This window comes from Paramacrobiotus metropolitanus, unplaced genomic scaffold, assembly GCF_019649055.1.
Source record: "Paramacrobiotus metropolitanus isolate TYO unplaced genomic scaffold, Prichtersi_v1.0 Parri_scaffold0000047, whole genome shotgun sequence".
In the NCBI taxonomy this organism is placed as follows: Eukaryota; Metazoa; Tardigrada; class Eutardigrada; order Parachela; family Macrobiotidae; genus Paramacrobiotus; species Paramacrobiotus metropolitanus.
This window is the reverse complement of record NW_026570267.1, coordinates 786837-798038: the sequence shown is the minus strand read 5'-3', so window position 1 is coordinate 798038 and position 11202 is coordinate 786837. Positions and strand designations below refer to the sequence as shown.

Genomic DNA, 11202 nt, shown 5'->3' with positions numbered 1-11202 from the left:
TCAATGGAAGTTTGGAGTTTGGACTCTGTGTTTACGACAAAAGTACATACCGAGGCTGGACGTTTCATTTTGTTTGAATTTAACAATTTTTAAACGATGAATTAATAACTTATAACTTAAAAGAATTCAGTTTTGACGATAAATTTTCCGATAAATTTCCCTTCTTACGATCATACCAGCAAATTCCAGAAAGCTATTTCCGAAGCTCGAGCATCCCGAATAGCACGTGGTACTGTACTAGAGCGCGTTCACGGACTGTTTACCCGACAGCGAAATTATTCCAACATGGCGGGAAACTTTTGGCTGAGCTCTCATTTGTAAGTATCTGTGCTTTGTAGCAAATGAGAGTTTTTATCATGCGGCGGGGTAGCGCCATGCAGCGCCCCTTCAGTAAAGTACAACGTATGCGTTTTTGTTCATTGACGCTGGTTTCAGTCAGCAATGGCTGTTCGATCGACAGGATCTAATCCGCGAACGCCAAGTGGACTACCAGACTCTGTCCGAAGATGAATACCAGAAAATCATGATCTTTTACGCCAATGGTACTCTTTATTTCCTCTCTTGCTCCGTGCATCCTACTATTTTGGTACTTATTTTTAGTCATCCAAGCCATCGGCGAACAGCTCAAAATCAAGCAGCAAGTTATCGCAACTGCAACTGTGTATTTCCGAAGATTCTACGTTAGGTATTAAAGCATAAGCTAGGGTGCATTATTTCTTGTATTAATCTTCATTTGGATTCGGCTTGCAGGAATTCGCTAAAAACGATTGATCCATTACTTTTGGCGCCGACGTGTTTATATTTAGCCTCGAAAGTTGAAGTGAGGAGTCTGAAACTACCATATCATTTATCCGCTCATTTTCCCGTTATTTTTTAGGAATTTGGAGTGATAAGTAATTCGCGATTCGTTAATGTTTGCCAAGGAATTGGTAAGTTGTCTGGATAATTTCTGCCTTGCTGAGTATTTTTTTCCAAATATATATGGTTTACAATCTTCGCTGTTTTTCGCGAGACATTTGTGTTTTTTTCAGTGAAAAATAAATTCGGATATGCTTTCACACAAGAATTCCCCTATCGCATTAATAATATTTTCGAATGTGAATTCTACTTGTTGGAGATGATGGATTGCTGTTTGATTGTGTTTCATCCATACCGTCCCTTGGCGCAGTTCTGCCAAGATCTGGGCGCCAGCATGGATAAGAAAGATCCGGCATTGCAGGATTCCATCTTCAATCTGGCATGGAAAACCGTCAATGATACACTGCGTACTGATCTCTGCCTTTTGTATCCGCCGTACCTTATTGCTTTAGGTAAGTAACTGGGAAGAAATCTTTACCTAGTTGTACGAATTCATTTGAGTCTTGGATTTTGTGTTGTAATATGGGGAAAAAACTAGTATCACTCGGCAGATTTTCCAAACTCTCTCCTAAATATACATTAGATATTTGTTCTTCGCTGCAGGTTGCATTAGCATTGCCTGTATAACTTTACAAAAGGATTTCAAGCAGTGGTTCGCTGAATTGGCGGTGGACGTTGACAAGGTGAATTTCATGACCGGATATTATTCTGGGATTTAGCATTCTCTGAATTACCTTTCCGTGTAACTGTTATCCGTAATACGTTCTAGTAAGTACTTATGTTAGCTGTCATAAGATAAATTTTATAGACAATAATAGCCAGTTTGTTGGCAACTTATATGCAACACTTTTGTAAAATGACTACAGTAGTGTCGAAACTGCAATAAGCAGGTACTCAACTTTTTAAAACGTTGATCCATTTCATACTATTGTTAAAACTGCAGATTGTGTATTCTTACAGATACAGGAAGTCGTGCGACACATCATGAATTTGTACGAATTGTGGAAGAGTTTTGATGAGAAGAAAGAGATCCCAGTTTTGCTTTCCAAAGTCCCCAAACCAAAGAGCCCACCCAGATAATTTATGAAAAGTTTGTTCAGTTGTTTATTATGTTCTGGTTATATTGTTTAATGCAGTATAGAGCATATATCTGTCGCTTCTCAATGAACATGTAATTTATCTGAAAATCTTGTATGAAAATTGAAAATTAAATTTTGAATTGTGTATATCCTAAAAAACAACATCAATCCTAAAACATGTTCTGTCATGCAATTCAGGAGACTGCTCGAATAAAAATTAATAGATTTAAATATTTATAGTACTGATACGGTACCTTATTTTGATAAACAACTGCTTGACTTATAAACTATGCAGTTGTGAACAATTATCCGGTAAATTCAAGAATCTCGGCGTCAGTGTGGACCATGCAAGTACGTACCACGTATTGTTAATACTTATTAAAGGAATTAGACTGTTAAAGAATTGCCCAACTGATGAATTTCTTTATTGTCTACAATTTGTGCCCCAGGCGGTCCGTTGTTGATTGTGTTCAAAATCATCGCTTTGGCCAAAATGTCAATCGGAGTGGATATGAAAGTGGGAGCAATGTATGCCACTGGTTTCAATAAGGCTTGTGCCTGAAAGAGTTAAAGACGACAGAAATGAAGTAAGCTCCCAAGAATTGCGCCGGCTTGAAGAATACGCTGTTGTCGACCAAACAACAACGTTATCGGGAATCAACAAGCCGTGTGGGCATTAAAACGAGTACTGTATGAGTATGTACTCGTACTACATGCATCTGCGTACAACCGTTCTCCTTTCCCATGAAGCATCTGTACTTACCACTTTCTCCAAAGGACGCCTCTCCACCCGGTCAACCAATAAAACCCTTCAAAGGCCAAAACAAAAGCTAAATGTTTAGACCAGTACCTGGCTACCTGTGATACTTTGGCCAAAGACATGGACTTACGCTGGACGATAAATGCTAACACGTTCAAAACCGAGCTCGCATACTTCGCGATCAGTCTGTCCCTGTAAAATACGGAAAAAAGTAATCACTGTAAAACTAAAGCAATATTTAGGACCGAAGGCTGAAGCAGCATAAAATTATTTAAATTACACATAAATTTAATCGACCAACAGACAATACACTCAGGTAAAGCTAACTAAATTTCCATTTGAATTTCAGCGTCAGCCTGATTTTTGCATAACAATTTATCCAATTAGAAGAAATCCTTTGTAAATCAGTTGCCATATAAAAAATCCTTTTGTAAATCAGTCACATGAATGAAAAAACGGCAAAATCAGTTACTAATCTGTCAACAAAATTGTTAATCTCCTACATTCGAATATCAGCGAATAAGCAAATCAGCAAAAATTAAACCCTCATAATTTGCTCATAGAGAAGCAATAAATTTATTTTCCTCACCTTCACTTGATAGTAGAGAAAAAAGCTATTTTCATCGACGCCTCTGGATGAAACCAGCTGGAAATGCTTAGTACCGCCTGCTTTGGCTGCTTTGGCAACGCTTAAAGTATAATCATGCTCGATTTTGATGAAGCCTTCCTACAAAAAAGCACAAAATAGCAATTGCAGTTATTTTCCATTCAGAAACCTCAACGGCAAAAATACTACAGTACCTTTCCGGCTTTGCCTCGCGTAGTTCCCAGACAACTATAACCCACGTCGAATCCTTGAAAATCATTCTGATGCAGTTCGTCGATTTTATCGAAATCGATTACGCGCTGCTCCTAGAATGCAAATGCAAAACACAGTTGATGTACATCCAGACAATTTTTCGTTAAGTATGTTAATCTATTTGTACAACGGTACAACCATTATTAATGCACTCCAAATCGCAAGCCATTTTCCCGAGAGATGCTAGAATATTTTGCACACTGCAAATGCAGCGCTCCCATTTTTCCGGTTTCCCAAAACAGACAGCAATATGGTATAACTTACGAGCTTTTTCAGCTCCTCATCTTCGTATTCCAGTTTACGTCGGCTAATGAGAACAATCCGCGCGAAGGGTTTCAGTCTGACGACCTCCTTGAGCAGCGCCTTGCCACTTTCGCCGCTAGCGCCCACAATAAAACAGCTGCGATTCAACTGTCGAAAATTCTGCAGAAGCGCATCCATTTCCGTATGTGCATATATTGGTGGATCGACTTGATGATGAAAGGATAAATAAGCGAGTAAGACGGCGACAATCCCAATGCCAGTCGATATCCTGGCAATCCAGTTAAACATTACACCGCAAAGAAAAAGCCCACGCCAGCGAGGATTAGGGAATTCAATTTCAAAATCAATTATTCATATGGTCGGTGTGGTAAGAGGGGTTTGTTTGGACAACGATATGACTTATAGGGAAAATGATCCAACACAAAAGCAGTTCGTATGAAGCCAAATAATTCTTGTACTTTTTGCCTAAAAGATACGATGCTGATAGGGCGATAAGGACGATTTTCCATTTGGATACTGTTTGTACTGCCAGAACAAACAGCTGACTGTTAAGATAAAGTAAACAAGTGATGATGACTCAGCAGTTTTGAGTCTTTTGACTATCCACTTTATCCTTGAATTACCGCACAGTCCGACGGCTACTTTTGTCGGCTTGGTAAAAAAGCATTTTGTTTTCTGTAGAAGTATTTGTTTCTTGTGAACAAACTAAACGATGCGATATACTGCATTTATTTATTCTTTCATTAACAAAAGAAGAACTTTTTCAATGTGTTTTATGTGAATTTTTTCAATTTTGTTGTCCGGATTTATTATAAGCGGCGTGTGCACAAAATCTTCTAATCAGGAATGGGTGATGCGCAGTAACTTTCCAATTTTTACTAGTAATTTATAATCAGCGTTCGTCATAAGCTTCTGTTGGGAAATGTTGTTATAGCCCCTCGTTAATCATTTGCCCTGTGCCAAATTTAATCATACAGCTCATTCATCCGTTTTATCAGAATAACCATTCCTGGCGCAAAAACTTCCACAATTAATTTATGTGGCAAAGGAAAAGCTGCATGCGACTTTACGCTACCACATTACAAACCACAATTATATTTAACACCTTTTAAACTCTCCTACAAAATTAAATACCAGCGCGGAATGTGAGACCACCGATAGTTGAAACTGACAGAAAACGCCGTCATCCGAAAATATCACTTACACACACCGACGTATAACAAAAATCAACAAGGGTGCACGATTAAAAAGGCGATCAAAATGCGCTACTCGAACAAGCAGAGCTTACCCAGCTGCAATACAATTTTTTACATGCTAACAAACACAGAAGAAAGAACATACATTCACCATGGGAGTAGAAAAATCAAAAACACTTTCGCTGCACCGTACGTCATGGACGAATAATCACTGCGCAGCAGGCGCCACTGCTGTGGTGTCTGGGATTCTTTATGCCGCATTCTCCTGCTCTTTGCTATGGATCACATCCGCCGCGGATGTTGGCGGTTTATACGGTGTATGGGGCGCCAGCATGCTCATTTTTTCCAGTTCATTCTGCACTTTTCGCAGTTTATCGCGTAAGTCAACGTAGCGATTCATTTCCCATTTGGCGCGGCGTACATTCTTGTGGAAAGCCAACGCGGTCCAGCGGTCGGCCACGGCCGGGAAGTTGTAATCCTGCATCAGCATTTCATGTGTTATTGTGTTAATGATCTGCTCTATCAGATAGGATGCATCGAGTATACTGTACAAGTCTCTAATTTGCATAGGGAAGCCATGTTAATTTGCTCGCCTCACCGGCTTCCAATTAAAAAGACTGGCTGCGTAAAAGCAACGTATCAATAACAAGCGCTGCTTAATAATTGTTTCTCATATTGTTAGTAACATCACTTCGCCCGGCGTTTTATATCCAAATAAAATATCTCTAACAGCGAAACAAAATTCATTTACTAGATTAATGGCTTCAACCATTGCGTCATAAAAAGACTTTAAAACAACAGTAGTTTCGCTTATCGCTTTGCAATAAGCCGAACGGAGCCGGCACTAATTATCTGCGAAATGACGGATCCCCAAATAAAGATTATGCTACTTGTACGCAAAAGCAACAGCCGAACGTTCGGTCAATTAAAGAGAAATGTATACCGCTTTTGAAAGATCAGTACACATTTGGCAGCGTGCCCGTACGAAGTTCTAGATGTACTCTTAGTTAAAACTTGGGATCATCAAGATGCGCATAAGTGTTACGACATAACCTTGAAATACCACATCCCAGAGCTCTACTTAATTAAGTGTTAAACAATCCGAATGCATGTTTTTGCAAGTAGCTATCCTGACGTCAGAAGTCAAAGAACATTCAAGTATGAACATCTTTTTGACATTTTTTGGCATTACAAAAGCAAAAAATTGCACTCAATTTGGGAATACAATTAGCGTAGAGGCTCAGCAAATCACCGAAGCAGAAAAAAACATATCCTCAAGGGTAAGCTGTGTGTACTTTAAATTCCTGAAACGTTTTATAACCATAAACTTATTGAAAATCAATACAGACTTAAATACTCGTATTGAATTAACGATAGGTGTGATTCAGTTTTTCAGTACGACGGTACGAACAATTAAACTGATCGAACAGACTAAGGTACATGTATGCTCGGTGAGACTAATGCACACGAACAACACGACATTTCGATTTGCGATTGTAAATGTTCATAAAAAGCACGAAGCGTAAAACCGCAATTATTATCATGCCGGCGATCAGGTTATTGCCGCCACGTTTTGCCATTGTAGCGCTTACCTGTCGAGTTACGAGGTAGTACGCGTATAGGCACATTGCCGTTCCATATGTCACAAAGTAGGTTACTGTAAAATAATAAAGAATCATTAATGCTAAACCGAACGAAAAGGGAGTACAGCACGATAAATTTTGCATGACGTACTGGGCTCGATGATGTCCCACGAATACTCCCACCATGTCAGCCTGGCGAGGAATCCAAATTGCATTCCCATGAATCCCAGCCCGGACCATGCCAAGATTTTGCTGCGCCTTTCCGCCCGCAGCAATAATTCCACTTTTTTCTGCAACAATGCGACTTTCAAGAAAAAGTTCAATGGAAGTGTAACTAAAACTGTTGTAAACAAGTATTCGACAAGAATTCACCGAAAAATCAATTTCGCGGCAATCGCGAATAAGATTTTCGAAAAATTCGTTTAAAAGCGCATTTACATTTTATGCATGCAATATATAAAAAATTTGGTGAATTCGAAATTTAATCGCCTTAACTTTTACACACTAATAAAAGATTACGTTGCACAATTCAAATTATCTTCCACTTGGCAAAGGTTTTATATTCAGCGCAAATGGCAAAACACGATAAATAATCCAAATGTTGTGACGATTAACCGCTGTTATCACGCTAGAAGCTACGTAAGTAATTAGAGCGCGTGTCCATATTCACCTCCTCCAGCGGCCTTAATTCGCTTTGAATTTGATCCAGCTGGCGCTGCATGTTCTCCATTTCATTTTTGTACGTATCGGGCACATGCAGGGCCAAATAAAGCTGGGACACCAGTGCCCGGATGTGATTCAGCTGGCGCAGCTGATCAGTTACCTGCATAATGTCAATAAAAAAGATCAGCCCAGATGAACATTTCGTTTCCGGCTGGGCTAGGGCAGCACTCCCGACCTGTCTGCAGACCGTCGCTACTGCGGTTACAGAGATGCAGCGCATGAATCCATGATCCATAAATAATGCTGCTAATCATAGTCAAAAGCTTATTTGTTCTCTGGAGCGCAAAGAGATTCGTGACTGGCTGACCATAAACAGAGGAGCACTAAGCATTAACCGAAGTAAATGATTATTTTTGAAAATTACGACCGACATGAATAACGGCGGAAATTAAATCATAGCAAATACGTGCAGTTAATAATCTCAGAAATCAGCCACATTTGTGAAACGAGCATTTATACATACGATAAATATATAAAACGAAAGAGTTTCATGCTCATGCTGAGCATTCTGAAATTTAAATGCTGATATTTCACTGAATTGACTATACTCTTAAACCACAAATACTTAACATGAAAAATATAACAACGCACTTGAAATGTACAGTCGTAGTGTTTATTCGATTTACGAGTACAAGTGCAATTTATCCACTATTTAATAAGTTCGCAAACGCTGAAACATAAAATACAGCATATTCTATTGAAAAATCTGCGCTAGTATCGCATATACATATAACCACTCTGGAGCACCGGTTTAAAAAACTGCGAATATCTGCGCGATCACTGCGAAAAAAAAACTGCGAATATCTGCGCGATCAGCCTCGACAATTTCATTTACACCCGCTCTTTAAACAAGACGACTTTTACCTCGTCTACATTTCCCGAGTTACTCAGCTGCGAGATATCCACTTTAATCGTGTTATCCTTGGGGATGTCCTCGGTGGCATTGGTGGATGATGAACGCAACACTATTCCGGATGGGAATTCTTTGCCGTACTGTATTAAAGTAACGTGTTTAGGATGCCACTGAAATCGGCCTTCGAAGGATCGGCCACGGGCGAAACAGTGCAGATTTCTTTCCAAATTCCACTGTCCAGGCTGCGTTCGTAAGCGCAGCGCCAGCGCATTGGCTCGACAGTATAGGCTCCGTGGTGCATGCATTGTTGCCAAAAACTAAAATTACTCATCAGCGGCAGATAACATGACGGCGTTTGGTCGATGGATGCAGCCGCGATACACTTCTGTTGGATTTACTGCAGACGCCGCAGTATACTTACTCCCGACGCGTCTGCTGCTGCTGGGATAAAACAAGCGCGCTTAAAAAAGTCACCGCATTAGCGCTAGACTATCCCGAAATATTTATTCAACAACTTCCAAACAGTGTATAAATATTGTTTGTCTGCGATTACGTTTTGATCAAAACCTTTCGAAGATTGAATATGAACGAATGAGCCGTGAAACGAAGAGATAGGCCTTGCGGCTTATTTATTTCGTAATTGTTGTACAATCGGAATCCACGCTGGCATCGATATTAAATCGCGGGTACGCAGTTTATTTGTATATTTGGTGTATTTGGAGTGCCCTCGATTTACTAGTCTAGTACTGTACGAGTACTGTATGACGAAGCCATCAATGATGTCAGTACGAGTGCAGGGTCGTACTGTATGTGCGTACATCATCATCGGCTTAAATAAAATAATAATGGTAAGTACTGTAATAGTACTGGGCAGGTTCTAAAACGTTATACGTACAAACGGTAGCACCTTCGAGCAGTACATATTTAAATTATTAAAAGTACTTACTATTATGAACCAGTAAATCAAACGCTAGCGTTTAATTTACTGGTTTATAATAGGACGTACTTTTAATAATTTTTGTGGGCGCTCACAAAATTTCCACTGAACCACTTGGAGCGGGGCAGTTCCTTGATTTCCTTCTCACCAGGGTCAGTTCTGTACGTACGTAACACATCATACACAACAGTGCACAGTAAGTACAGTACTAACTCAAAAATTTATCCTGCGGCTGTTTCTGTTTCTGTAGGCACTTGTATTTGTGGACGGTTAAGTACTGAACTGTCTGACTGAACTGACTTTAATACCATTAGTACAGTATTGTACTTCAAAGTTTATGCTGAAATTTGCGGTTTTGGAAATCAGATAAGTTCCACAAAAACTTTTTTCCGCGTATAAAATTGTAAAAACAGGAGTTCTATAAATAAATATAACTGAAATTCCATAGGATACACCTTTGCAATACCGGGAACCAGAATCGCATGTTTTGAAGTACTTTGCAGTACTCAATTTTGACGAAATTAATGTGAATTATGTCCTGTTCACATCCAGTATACGACAATAATTGCTTTAACAACTGCCGTTATGGATTGTATTACAGGTCGGTCGCGCCAAGTGTGGACAGTAACAAAATCCCAGTTCCCAGCTGCTACCGCTGAACCCCAAAATGGTTTCGTTATTTTTTTATGATAGTTCATCATCTACAGCAACTTTCTTAGTCATGTTGCTGCACTGGAAGCTAATATGCAGGGTCCGGAAGCCGAATATTATCTTTCAGTTTTTCCACACAAATCGCCCTGCTTAGTAAGCAGTATTCATGATCAGTCAATAATCTTTTAAAAATTGTGAGAGGTTGAGAACTACCAACTAATGAAGTGGTCTTACAAAGGTACTTTTCTACCTTCCTTTAAATTGCTAACATCTTGCCCAACGCGAGCCGCGCTCCAGGCAACCACATTCTTTTGAAGGTGGCTTTTAACATACAGGTCTATGGGCGATACATCTTGTTTCGGAAGTTCCAAGAGCACGGATAGCGCAAGATTCTTTTGCTTACCCACAGAGAACACCTTTTCGGTCACTCAAAAGTTTTTAAAAAAGTCCTTACAAAAAGGTCACCTCCTGAATTTTTTAGAAGGGCAGTTATAAACACCCAAAAAACGCCCGCTACCCTCCTTCCTTAAGCTCCGCCCCACCCCCTGCGAACACGTTAGAAGATTCCGGTTTCATTAATATTTTGTCCGCAATGAAAAGTTACACAAGAAAAGTGCAAAGTTAATGTTAAAACTACTTACAGAAATATATTAAAATTTATTTTCTGCAACTGTCCACACTTGGCGCGACCGACCTGTAGTTTCGTAGCAAATTTCTTTGCAATCAATAAATCCAAGAAAAGATACGTTCGCCTTAGTTCCAGAGTTAGAATTATTAACAATGAGATCGACAACATACAGTTCTACCTTGCGACATTTTTATTGTGTGCAGCGACGTCTCATATTTTCATGCCTCGAGGTTCCCAGCGTTCAAGACACTCCTGAAAGTTAGGATGCTCTATATAATTATAATTAAGGCATTGCATCGTTTTCCCGTACACCGGTGGTAATAATTTTATGCTGTACTGTAATAGTTTTTCTGTTTCATGCTTTGATTGTGAGCAAGCAAGCTATCGGTCTACTGATACATAAGTGAGACATTTAATATATAATGCGATGCGAAGTATAACTTCTGAAGAGTGTCATAAAAACAAAATCTTGTTGTTTTCTGAATGCTTGCGCATAGCACTGCAATGATGACAATACGTATTATAATTACAAAGCTGGCATAGTAAAAACAGCAAAACTCGATGAAAGAACCTAAATTTAGCACACCTATTGCATGCCTTATTAAATTTTAGCACACCTATTGCATGCACCAGAAACAAAAATCCAACGCATGCAAATGGTGTTAAGAAAACTAAAAGGGTAATAACTTGTCAATTGATAAAGGTCTGCCTACATTTGCGATTTTCCCAAATACATACATCGTTATGGATAACTTAGCAGGAACTAAAAGTTACCGGCGTATCTATATAATTATTGGTCAATCAGACAAGG

At 39.4% G+C, this 11202-nt stretch overlaps 3 protein-coding genes across 3 annotated transcripts; 1 reads left to right on the top strand and 2 right to left on the bottom strand.

Moving 5' to 3' along the window:
• The first annotated feature begins 63 nt into the window (after positions 1 to 63).
• Positions 64 to 2158, top strand: LOC129591646 (cyclin-C-like). The gene is made up of 8 exons (XM_055487383.1): positions 64 to 317; positions 436 to 542; positions 601 to 685; positions 751 to 820; positions 878 to 929; positions 1032 to 1310; positions 1462 to 1541; positions 1819 to 2158. The coding sequence occupies exons 1-8, from the start codon at positions 286 to 288 to the stop codon at positions 1936 to 1938; spliced, it is 825 nt and encodes a 274-aa protein (XP_055343358.1). The 5' UTR covers positions 64 to 285; the 3' UTR covers positions 1939 to 2158.
• On the bottom strand, positions 1971 to 4344 carry LOC129591647 (oxidoreductase HTATIP2-like). Its single transcript, XM_055487385.1, has 6 exons — positions 3821 to 4344; positions 3499 to 3609; positions 3287 to 3424; positions 2828 to 2889; positions 2701 to 2746; positions 1971 to 2495 (listed from the first exon to the last, which is right to left on the bottom strand). The coding sequence occupies exons 1-6, from the start codon at positions 4106 to 4108 to the stop codon at positions 2325 to 2327; spliced, it is 816 nt and encodes a 271-aa protein (XP_055343360.1). The 5' UTR covers positions 4109 to 4344; the 3' UTR covers positions 1971 to 2324.
• Positions 4345 to 4906: 562 nt separating this feature from the next.
• LOC129591645 (calcium uniporter protein, mitochondrial-like) lies at positions 4907 to 8844 on the bottom strand. Its single transcript, XM_055487382.1, has 5 exons — positions 8187 to 8844; positions 7270 to 7422; positions 6751 to 6889; positions 6609 to 6673; positions 4907 to 5494 (listed from the first exon to the last, which is right to left on the bottom strand). The coding sequence occupies exons 1-5, from the start codon at positions 8478 to 8480 to the stop codon at positions 5267 to 5269; spliced, it is 879 nt and encodes a 292-aa protein (XP_055343357.1). The 5' UTR covers positions 8481 to 8844; the 3' UTR covers positions 4907 to 5266.
• Positions 8845 to 11202: the final 2358 nt, after the last annotated feature.